Genomic DNA, 12,628 nt, shown 5'->3' with positions numbered 1-12,628 from the left:
TCTACTGCTGAAGACAAGTTGACCTTCAAGAAGGTCGATGCAACTGTAAGGACACTCAAAGAGGATGCAACTGTAAGTCCACTCAAATGGCCAACTGACAACCTAACCTATAGGTCGGCCATAGCTCCATATAACCTCTAAAGCAAGATAAATACCAATCTAACGAAAGGCTTAATATTACTTGCACCTACTATATCCAACACCTCTCCACCCAACCTGTTCTCGGACCAACAGTCCGAGAATCTCTCCAACGGCCCGAAGATCTTGGAGGGATCAAATCAGATCCCAAGAACCTTAGATGACAATAATCTCGAGAGAATCTTAGACAAATCCAGATACCTGTGCAGAATGATCTCTAGCATATCAGGGAAAACTCCTTACAGCATGATCTTCATTCTCTCATAAATAGAGGTACCCCCAACCAATGTAAGGTACACATACATACCCTAATACTCGACTGGTGACTCTTTTCCTTAAAATCCTAACCTACAAAAGACTCAAGATCCTGACTTAAGCATCGGAGGGTCCCCTGTACAAGCCAAAGTCTCCTTTGTCTATTGCTTTCGTCTGTGTAGGTCCTGAAGGGTTAACCAAGGAGGGTCTATCGAAAATTTACATCAACAATTTTCAATTCATCTGGGTGAGCTATACTGATTAATAAGTTTAATGACAGATATATACCTAATGGCCCAAGCATTAACTTATGCTTGGTCGCGGATTGTCTACTAACTCAGTATATTATAGTGTATTGAGTAAACTCTGAGGAGTATGTGTCTTATCCATACCATCCATCCGTTTTATTAGCTCATTTTAGGGAAAAAGAGGCCACAAAAGTTTTGGATCAGGCTGATGTTTGTGTTTTTTTTCAGCCATGCCTGTTTGACCTTATGAACATTTTAGATGATAAATAAATATACATTCACAATGGGCCCACATTGATTGCCATCAGGGATATACCTAGTGGGAGGGTCAGCAAATTCGTTTCAAGTGAAGATAGCCTAGGAGCAATTTTACTGTCATCGTTCAATCACATGTCCTTTTATTTTCCGAGATGAGATATTTTCACATCGGACAATGTCGGTACACATTTACATTCAAAGTCTTCTTTCTCGCCAATGTATCACTTAGTTTAGAATACCTGATCTGTGAAACCGGTGGGACAAACCATAAAAATCATCTGGGTCAAAATCAGGATCATCTACTCATCAAACAGTCTCCACCAAACAAAATCAATGGACAACCGATGGTTGACTAATTATATATTTATGGCTTGTATATTGATTAGATTCGCCTGAATTTCGTCTAGAATGTTACCTATCGTTTGGTCCACATTTTTCATGGCACGAATGATGATAACGTTGGCAGGAAAGTGATGATTTTAACCTTGTCTTGTATAAAAGCCCGCTCAATTCCCATACTCAAAGGTCAAGTATAAAACCATGTCTTGTGCAAGCAGTAATGAAAATGTAAGTAAGAATGTAAAGATTAGACGATGTATGTGTTTTATCCATGTCGTCCATCTGTTTTTCTAGCTCATTATAGTGTGTGCCTAAAATTGAATTATATTCGTAGTTCAAGTGGACCACACCACAAAAAATAGTGGGGATAGTAACTCTACCAGTGAAATCTTCTTGAGACCTATAGTGATGTTATTTTTGTCATAAACACAAATATCAACTTGATCTAAAACTTATGTAGCTCCCAAGAAGCTTTCAACAGTGGGCGTTTAATTTCATTTATTTCCTCTGGTATGGTCAACTTGAGCTTTGGATATACTTCATTTTTTAACACATATCCTAAAATGAGATGGAAAAATGACCATCGGCATGGATAAAACTAGAGGTGGGCATCGAGTCGAGTCAGACCAGATTGGGTCTAACTCAACTCGATCCGATTTTTCCAAGAACCTGACTCAAACTTGATCCAATCCGAGACCGAGTCCCGCAGGGCTGACTCGAACTAATCCAAATCCTTGCTGGCCTGACTCGATCTGAGTCTGACTCGGTCTGGGAAACCAAATTGAGTCGGATCGAGTTGAGTCTGTCCAGTCGATTCAGACTAGGCTGAATCAAGATCGGGAGAGAGAGGGAGAGAAAGGAGGAGATGTGGGAAATCGGGAGAGAAAGAAGGAGAGAGGAGGAGAGAAAGCAAGAGAGGAGGGAAATCAGGACAGAAAGAGGGAGAGATGGGTGGGTGCGGCGCCGCTCATTCAGATAGAGAGAGAAGGGAGGGATTAGGGCATGTTCGGGTGAGGCGAGTAGTAAAAAAGTGAAAATAAAAAAGTAAATATTAATCATATAGTACTCGACTGAATCGGATTGGATTGGATCGGTCCGGATTGACCACTGATCCAAACTTGACTCGATGTACGTTCGGATCTGAGTGGGCCTACTCGAACCAATCTAATCCTGGCCTTTGGTTCACTTCAGATCGGGTCGAATTCTGCAAAGCTCTAGATAAAACACATAGATTATGGAGGGCTCCATAGTCTTCACATTGTGGAAAATGGTGATGAACACCTCATTTAACAGTCTGACTTCCTGAAATCTGAATGTGAAAACCAGCCAGCACAGGAGACTGCCATAGGTTCGATCGCGATTTGCGGGGGATTTGCCTCGTATTAGCTACTGGCAGTGTCCGTAGCTAATTTGAAGTGACATCACCAAGTACTGTGCGCCCGCCATAATGTATTTGTTGTATCCACACCATCCATCCATTTGGAAAGATCATTTTAATGCATGAGCTGAAGAATGAGGTAGATCTAAAGCTCAAGTGGACCCACCATAAAAAACAATGGGGATTGAACACCTACTATTAAAAACTTTTTAGGGGTGACTGTGTTGTATCGACACCATCCATCCATTTAGAAAGATCATTTTATGGCATAAGCCAAAGAATGAAGTAGATCCAAATCTCAAGTAGACTCACCATAGAAAATAGTGGGGATTGAACACCTACCATTAAAACTTTTTGGGGTGACCGATGCTCACGAATATTTGTGTTTTCTCTTCATATATATCTGTGTCCACTTATGAACAAGTTCAATATCAAATAAACATCACGGTGGGCTCAAAAAAGTTTCAATGGTGGCTGTCATTGTCTCATTGTTTTCCATAGTCGGTCAATTTGAGCGTCATTATAAATAGTGGCTTAACTTAGCATGCGATGAAGTGTTATACACACACACGCACACAGGTGGTCGGTTTCCACCGTTGATTGCATCCTTGATTGATGTAAACGGTTCATACTTTCAATACCACAGTATAAAAGTTACAATCTTATAATCATGCCTGATTGATTGATGATCCTGACCTTTCAATCTTGGATTTGATCATGAGACATTAATATTCATCTCTATTAGTAATTGATATTTGGATGCACCGAAAATATAAAAAATAAATTGAAAAATTATTTCACTAGGCTGAATCACGTATAAAATACGCTGTCCTTAAAGCGTGATTCGCCCCCTTATCAATTGTTGATGGGTTACAGGCGAATTGCTTCCAGGATAAGACAAGCCTTAATCTGGATCTAGCGTGCAGCAATCACGATAGGTCCACTATGGAACAGTTGTAACGCAACAGATCTCTTCTGGCAGACTAAGACGGTAGAGATTTTCAAAGTATTCTATAAGGGAGATTTTGGATTTGATGGGAGAGATGGTGTGTTGTGATGATAAAATCGGAGTAGAATGGTCCAGTTTATATAGGCATTAGGTAGTGGACTGTTGCTAGATAGCTATCAATGGTTTAGAACGTTTGAATTACATTTCTGACCGTTGATCATTAGCTCCAGCCGTTTCTGGTCGTTGGATCAAAGGATCAGACCGTTGAATCATCATGGTCCATCCGTTTTCGGACCGTTTGGCTTTCAAGGCAGAGAGCCGTTTTCAGAAACTGCTGAACGTTTCGGATTTATGATCCGACTGTTCTCAGTCTTTTATAAAACTCAGACCATTTCAGACCCCACTGCACACAGGTACTGATTAGACCTATCGCACCGTCTCACGCCAGTTCGTGTAAGGTCCGCGAAGTGTAAAGTGCGTCATGTAGCGCCACTACAACCACACTGCCTCACTGCCCATGCCCGAGACCGATCACGAGCACGCGTGCGTGCATTCCAGTGTTACGCACTGGAACACGCAACCCGAGTATCACCTCCTCTACAAACTTCAAGTAAGAATACTCTTCACAACATCTCATCTAAACAACACAACCCTTCTTTGCATTTTCAATGTGAGAAAAAGCACACACACCCCACTTTTTAATTCAAAAAATTCAAAAAACGTTTTGGCGGGAAAATCCCAAAATTTTGAAAAAATTCAAAATTTTGTTTTATTATTTTTAAAAACCACTGGTTTTTAACAATCTCCACTCACAAGCACCAATTCAACAAATGTTTCGTACAATTTATTGCGCATCATGGAATCTAGAATGCTTCAAATCATCATATGAAATCATTATAACATATATCGTGTAGCCCGCCTCCATACCCTAGCAAAAACCCATTTGAAAACTAGTTACTTATTGACGGAAACCTTGCGAACAACACGTGTTCCAATGGGAATGCCTAATGGCGATACGCGCAAATCGTATTAGCATCTCTTTATTTAGATTGTCATACGGAGAGACATTAGAAAACAGAAATTGCTTACTGTTGAAGAAAACTTACGGCTAGGATTTTCTGGTAATCTTGATTTCTTTATATGGGCCATCCCACTAGATAGACGGTCTGGATTGACATTTCGCATTTCCAATGTTACGTGAAGATACATAGCTCTATTATATTTCAGTTACACTGGCTCTACCATGTGCTCTCCTTCATCTACTCTTTCCGAGACAGCGCAGGCGAGCGAGCGCACATGGCTTTAGCATTACTTCAGTCGCTCCGAAATGTCACCTACTATCACGTGGGTCGGATAAGAGAGGCCCCACTTTGTATTGCACATGGCCCCAAAACACGGACGATCACGGCCACTCAACTGAGGGCTTTAATGAGTTTGGAAATTTTGTTAATCCAAAGTTCATTGCCCTTAATTGGAGGTCGCTGATATGATCAGGTTACTCTTGGGCTTTATTTCACCGTTCGTGTTGTGAGCCCTTAATCAGATTTCCCTGATCATGGGATCTTGGTATCTTGGGGCCCTGCATTATCCGACGTGGGACCTCCCTCCAACAGCTATGATTTGCTTCCACGGCTCCCACAGACACCGTCATACAATAACAAGTCCGAGATCCTACGTATGCCGTTTCTGTTCCCTTTCTTGGGAAAGGCAGTGAGGTACTCCGCAGGGCTACCGAATGAATTGGGCCACTCGTTTTCTTCGTGTGGATTAAGTAGCCGTAATGGGCCACTTCCTTTGATGGTTCGGATTAAAAAGGTGGACGGTTGGTGTTGCAGGAGTGACGCACGTGGGCGGTGATATGTTCAAGTCCATACCATCTGGTGATGCTATTTTCATGAAGGTGAGTCATCCGTCCAGTTACTTTCTATACCTACGATGCACCAAGGCTGCTGTGGGGGACGCGGATTGCATAGCGATGCTGCCAATAGCGACGTGGTTATTGGTAGGTGCTATGTGCGCCCCACCATGATGTATTTGTTTTATCCACAGCCTACATCGACAGTTCCATATTATTTTAGGGCATCAGCCTAAAAACGAGGCAGATCCAAATCTAAGGTGGACCACACCACAGGAAAAAAACAGTGATTGAACTACCAGCACTAAAAATTCATTGGACAAATTATAATATCTATTTGCCATCCAACCTACTAATTAGGTCAAACGTACTGGATGAAGGGAAAATACAAACATCAGCTTCATACAAAACTATTGTGGCCCTGGGAAGCTTTTGATGGTAGGGTTCAATCATCACTGTTTCTTGTGATGTGGTTCGCCTGAGATTTAAATCTCCCTCCTTTTTTAACTCATGCCATAGAATAAATTAGAAAAAAAATGGATGGACCACATGAATAGAACGCATAGCGACTCGCTGCTGGCCGCGTCAGTAAGCAATCCGCGTCCGCTGTCGGGTAAACACCTGGTGACAAATCTCTCCCCATTACGTCTGCTTTGGGAATTTTTTGTTTTATATTTTCAAAATTTTCTGTTATTCTTGCAATATTATTAGGAAAATTTCCGTTAAAAAATGATAATAAAATTATAACGATTCTAAAATTTTAAATTATAGATTAAAAATTATTTATTATATTAGTTAAATAATTTTCTGTTAAAAACACAATAAAATTATGAAAAATAAGATTATTTTTTTTTAAAAAAAAAAAAAACCCGCTGAGATTGAAAATCTTGTGATATTATAATGAAAATATCGTTTATAAAAATTCACCGAACATCGTATCAAGTTCTAGTGTACTAGTTGCATGGACTCCTTGCAAGGTCTAGGGTACCTAGTTGCATAGAACCCAGGTCTAGTGTACCTAGTTACATAGAACCCTGGCCAAACTCGGACTGGGATTAGCTAGTAAACCTTTATGCCGGGCGGTGTTCCGTGGGCCCAACATGATGCATGTGTTTTATCCCAGCCGTCAAATCTATATCTCAGGCCGACCACACCACGGAAAATAGTAGTTACTGAACACCGGCCATTAAAAAATTCATACGCCTGTGAAAGTTTTGGATCATGGTGATATTTGTTGATGTAGTTTTTGGGCGGATCTTCCATGCGTCTTCCCCCTGAACCTGCACAAGCAATGATGAGAGACAAATGAGACCCTGGTTCATTCAGGGGACTCCGATGCATAAGTCAGGCTAGTGGTCTAAAAAGGATCTCCAGAAAAGAGACCAACGTCATAATTAATGTTTTTTGGGATTATCAACGTGAACTTCAACATCCCTCTTTGGTGAGCTTACCCTTGTATTTATAGGGAAGAGAGAGAGAGATCCTCCGTGAGAGGTCTCTTTCCACTTGTATTGGAGATCTTCTATACGTCTTCCCCTTGAACCTGTACAAGCAATGATGAGAGATAAATGAGGCCTTGGTTCATTCAGGGGACTCCGATGCCTAAGTCAGGCTAGTGGTCTAAGAAGGATCTCCAGAAAAGAGACCAACGTCATAATTAATGTTTTTTGGGATTATCAACGTGAGCTTCAACATCCCTCTTTGGTGAGCTTACCCCTGTATTTATAGGGAAGAGAGAGAGAGAGATCCTCCGTAAGAGGACTCTTTTCGCTTGTATTGGAGATTCGATGCGATACGGGATTTTCCCAAGATTTTAAGATCCCGAGATTGTCGGGATCCGGTCTTATCTCTCCGAGATTTAGAGAGAGAGAGAGAGAGAGAGATCGTCGAATCTTCTACGGATCTTCTGGTTGGTGGCTTGGCTTTAGGTCGGATATGGGTCGGGAGCCGTTTCAAACGACTTAGCCCTCCTTGTAATCCAAGCTTTAAGATCTTTCAAGGTGTCCTGACCTTGTCGGGAGAATTATTCTGGATTATGACAGACCTATGACCGGGCTATGGCCGATCTATGGTCATTTTAAATCCAATCTTCGACCGATCTGTGGCTGATCTATGACCGAGCTATGGTCGGTCTGCGATCGTCCTATGATTGATCTATAGCCGACCCGTGATTATCCTGTGATCAAACTATGATTGGTCTATGGCCGATCTTTGGTCGAGCTATGGTCGATCTATAATCGATTCCTGGCCGTCCCAAGAGTTGGGTTGGCCTTTCAGGTCCCTTTTGGGCTTTTAGGGCGCTCGTGTTGGCGTTACCCTTGCCGCTCGAGGTCAGCCTGCTCTTGCATTCGGGAGCCGCTTTACGCTCGGACCATAGTGGGTCTGGGGTCGTTTCAAAAGAGTTGGTCCGTTCCATAATCCGAGTTTCGGACTTGTATATTTTTCCCCAACAGTAAGGACCCCTTGCTTTTCGAGTAGGCTCGGAAAGCAAGCCCAGTCGTTCTTCGGTCAGGTTATGTGTGGACTAAGCCGGGCTACGTAGTCATTAATGCCAGGTGATGCGGCTAGCATAGTAGTTGAGGTGTCGCTCATTATGTGTCGTTGCGTGGCTCGAGGTCACGTGGGCGCCGAGCCGTCGTTTCGGTGACTGACCAATGGGGTGGCGATGTGTGGCATGGTGAATGATTACCTGGATGGGTGGCGTGTCTCATTGTGATGCATGGCATGATGGGGGAGTCAATGGGACGCCTGTTCAGCGTCGCATTGATGAGGCATGAAGCCTCTGCCATGTGGCACGACTATAAAAGGGGGAGCCCTCGCATTTTAGGGCTCCTCTATTTGCCATTTTCGTCTCCTCTTTCACTCCTTCATTCTCTAATCGTACTTTAGTGACCGTTTTTGCTGCAATTCGTCTCGATTCCGCCATTTTCATCCCTGGTGAGCTCCACTTCCCCTCCCTTTCTTTTTTTATTCTTGATGTCTGGGTCTAGGAGCTCGCGAGAAGGGATGTCCGGGGGCGACAGTGGGGCAAGTAGTCATCTCCGGGTGATGTCGAACCCACCTTCGCCACTGGTGGTAATGGCGGACGCCGCTTTCTGGTATTTGACTTCCCAGAGGGCAGAGGAAGGGTCCTCGACATATAGACTAGTGCCCGCTGTAAGGGCATCCGCCGCTAGGGCACTGGACTTATTGTCTAGAGAAGAGAGGGCTTCTAGAGTGCCAGAGCCCAGTGCGGCCTCGGTGCCTGAACGAGTTGCCGAGGGGGGCAATGTTCCCGATGATGATGATGACGTAATCGAGGAAGATTCAAAGGGGCCTGTTCCTTCGACTCTGACTGCAGACGATTTAGTTCGGATCCGGTTCAGGTACCATATCCCCGAGTTTATGATCTTCGGGCACCCGTCAGTAAAGGATCTTCCGGGCCGTCCTCCTGAGGGAGCATGGGGTTCTTCCAGGTCACCCTCAAATGTGGCCTGCGATTCCCGCTTTACGGGATTGTTCGACATCTCCTGAGATGCCTCAGCTTGGCCCTGGGGCAGTTAACTCCGAATGGGTCGAGGGACTTATTCGGCTATGCAATTTTTTGGGATGAGCATGATCAGCCCGAGCTGACAGTGGAGGAGTTCCTTCACTTGTATCAAGTGAGGCCCAACACTTCCCAGCCCGGCTGGTATTACTTCTCGATGTGGCAAAATACTGGTGGTCCCCTGATCACCGACTTTCCTTCCTCTAACAAACACTAGAGGGATCGGTGGTTCTGGGTATATGGAAGTTAGGAGATGGCCGACCCAGAGCTGACTCATTCTCTCATTCCCCGAGCTTTTTCCAAGCTAGGTTTGTATCTTGATGATGGGTCGTTTTCTGTCAATCGGCTCATATTGTTTGCTGACCTTGTGCTCTTTCACTGTTTCAGTCCTCCCGAAGAGTCAACCCTTGCTCAGCAGCGGGCCCTTAGCTCGGATCAGGGACTTGCGGGCCTTGAGCTAGGAGATGAGATCTTAGAAAGTGCTCCTCCAACTCAAGTGCCTTCTTCGGTCAAGCTTGGATACAACGCTGATAGGTACGATCTTTGGTAAGGTCTTTCGCTGAGCTATTATTCTTTTGAATTCTGACATGAGTAGATGGTTCTGACACTGTCGTCCTTTGTCTTGATGCAAAGATGTCTGAGGCTAGGCCTACCCTTCGGCCTCCGTCCAAGGTACGAGCTCCCCCTCGGGATGAGACCCACGCTTCAAAGAAGAAGCAGCAGAAGACGTCCTCCAAGAGCAAGGGGAGAGTCTCCCCTTCTTGCCCAACTGTCGTAGAGGTCAAGGAAGAAGGCATAAATGTGGTTCCTTCTGAGCCACAGGAGGCGGCGAAGCTCCCTGCCGAGGTTCCCCCTTCCAAGGTGCAGCCCTCGAGAGGGGAAGAAGCTGAAGGGGACAGGGGAGCTTTCATCGGATGGTGGAGGACATTCTCCCGTGGGTAGCTCGCCAGGGTGTTGAAAAAGAGTTCGTCGGCCTGTTCGAGTCCTCCATGGATCGGACACTGGCCTACATGACGACCACTCTCCTCAAGGTGAGAGCCTTGGTCGAGCTAACTTTTTGCTTATTTTCTTTCTCTCAGTAGCTTGTTCTGACTTCCCTCTTCTTCTACAGTTTGCTTCGTGTGCGTTGAAGGCTCGAGCCAAGCTTGCTCGGGGTCATGGGCGGGCTGAGGAGGCTGAAGCTCGGGCATCGACAGTGGTGGCCAAGCTAGAGGTGATGAAGACGACTCTTGAAGTGGCTTCTGCTGAGAAGGCTGGGATGGTCTCGCGATTGTGAGAGGCCAAAGTCGTATACGATGACTACTGCGTGCGGCTCGTCGATGCGAACGCCATGCTGGATCGGCTGAAGACGAAAACCAAGGTTACCCCCGCCATTGCACGGAAGGACGTCGTGAAGGAATTCCTCTCATCCCAGGCATTCTCGGATGAGAGGGATACTCTCTTCCGGTAGGGGTATGCTAAGTGCGTGAGGATGATGAAGGAGAGCTTCCCTGAGCTCGATCTTTCTGCCTTCGATGAGTGCGAGTTAGGCTCCGATGAGTTTGGTGATGAAGCAGCTCCTGGGGCGACTCACGAGGTGGCTTTACAGACAGCTTTTGAGGCGACGACTGAGTCTTGAAGTTAATCTTACTGAGTTTTTTTAAGCTTCAGGCACTTTAAGCGCACCGAGAGGTCGAAGGCCTCAGCTTCAGGCACATCCAGCGTCAGTGTCACGCCCTAAACCCAGAAATTGGATTCACAGGAATCTCGATCACTGAATCCAGTGCCGACAGCCTCCTTAGTACCCCATTCTCAGCTCCCAGTGCACATATGCCAGATTTCGATCCTGGGATCCTATAAGGAGGATTTTCCAACGTACATTTATCTTGTAAGAAGCATAACCACAAGTTTACCCAAATCACAAAGGCAACATCATTATCACATATCCGCTAATATAAACTTTGAATACAATACTGAAAGGGAAATACATATGTCAAAATAAAATCAAAGCTCCAGAAGATAGCTGTACGCTCCAAGCTTAACGCCGCTGTGACCAACGTCACCTGCACGTATCTATCGTGCATAAGCTTATAGAAAGCTTAGAGGGTAAGTGTGTGCGCAAGATAAGTGCCAAGCATACAAACATAACGTCATAATCATACAATGTTGGAAATACTAGTAAGATCATGAATCATACGATATCAGAGTAAGTGAAAATACTGACAAGTCCATAAGTCAAACAATATCAGAGTACGCAATACAGATCAGCTATGCCAATGAGGAGTCATAAAGTGCCAAATATCAGATGCCGAGGATGTAATGTAATATACAATTCCTGATGAGTTCACGAATACCGTTAGCCATATTTAGACCATATAAATGTAGAAACACAGTAACCTAAAATGTCATATGCCACGGATGTAATGCAGTATGCGGTGCGAATGGAATGACCATGCTGGAGTGTGAAGTCTAGATGATAGTACGTAGTATCGCAGGCTATAGGGTCCATCACAAGGGACTTCTATCTAAACTAGTCCCATACCTAATTTGGATAGTCAGACTTAATGTGGTAAACTCCTGATCTCAGGTTAGTTGCGCGCCCCAACCGAAATCCTGGCCATTGCGAAGATACACGTAACAAATAGTTGCACACCACCAGCCCGAGTAGATAGTGAATGAATAAGTATGCAACTCCTGCTCAATAAGTCCACATATCAGTACTATTCATCTCTAGGATTATCACCGAGGTCTAATACACTCTACACCAGCTTGCCGCCCCATCAAGCGTACAACTTGGTAAGTGGAAGAGACCTCACTATCCATCTGGCCAGTAGTCAGCCAATATCTACCCAGCACGTCGATAACGGACCCATTCACGAGCTGGTCAAAGTCAGCCTAGTTATGCCTACTCCCTCAGGCGGGTAAGGCCACACCCCCTCCCAACCGAGCATGACACAGTGGGAGACGCGGCCTACTGGTATACGGCCCTTACGCGCTCATATATATCCATTCGGTCTCAACATTGGGGAGTCCTCTGGTACCAAAAGGGTTTAAGGATTTTCACCTAGGGCTATCTATGACGGCCCGATGCTAATAACAGATTTTCGGTGTCCCATCTGGTCATCCACGATATGCCTGTGAAGGATACGGCCCTAATTTCGTTAGGGCGTACAGTAATCATAGCACATAATGTAAGATGCATGAGTCATGCAGTCTAATCATGCATCAATCCTGCGCATACTGTGAGCTCATGTGAGATAACTCCACCTATTAGGGAGTCCGATAAACCACCGACACTATGGCATATGCAATGGTCAATCGTATCTCATAACAAACATGTAGATGATGCGTATGGGTATGTATCATGATGCTATGCTGTCACATACTCATAATCGGTATCAATAACCAGCATCGACAATCAACCTCGACAATGTGGACATTTAACCAACATTGCCCCTAAGGAATGACCCACATAGAGCCTAACATATAGTGGACCCATGGCCTCACACAAGGGCTAAATATACAACACCATGGGCCTCACTCAAGAGCTTAATACACATCACGATGGGCCGAATACACGGGTCTGATGTACATCACCATGGGCCACGACCCATGGTCCTCAAATACATTATAATGGGGTGCAACAAATGGGTCGCAACAATGTGCCTCCAATGTGTCACTATGGGCCCTAACCCATGGGCCT

The 12,628-nt window shown here is 44.8% G+C and overlaps 1 protein-coding gene across 1 annotated transcript in view; it reads left to right on the top strand.

The window, feature by feature from the left end:
• The window catches only part of LOC131225163 (nicotinate N-methyltransferase 1), a 50,924-nt gene that overhangs the window by 13,345 nt on the left and 24,951 nt on the right, over positions 1-12,628 (top strand). Inside the window, exon 2 of the mRNA XM_058220628.1 lies at positions 5,401-5,465. Within this exon, the coding sequence (XP_058076611.1) occupies positions 5,401-5,465 (65 nt within the window). The remainder of the gene's footprint in view (positions 1-5,400; positions 5,466-12,628) is intronic.

The sequence above is a fragment of the Magnolia sinica genome, chromosome 14 (genome assembly GCF_029962835.1).
Source record: "Magnolia sinica isolate HGM2019 chromosome 14, MsV1, whole genome shotgun sequence".
NCBI lineage: Eukaryota > Viridiplantae > Streptophyta > Magnoliopsida > Magnoliales > Magnoliaceae > Magnolia > Magnolia sinica.
This window is presented reverse-complemented; position numbering and strand designations above follow the sequence as displayed.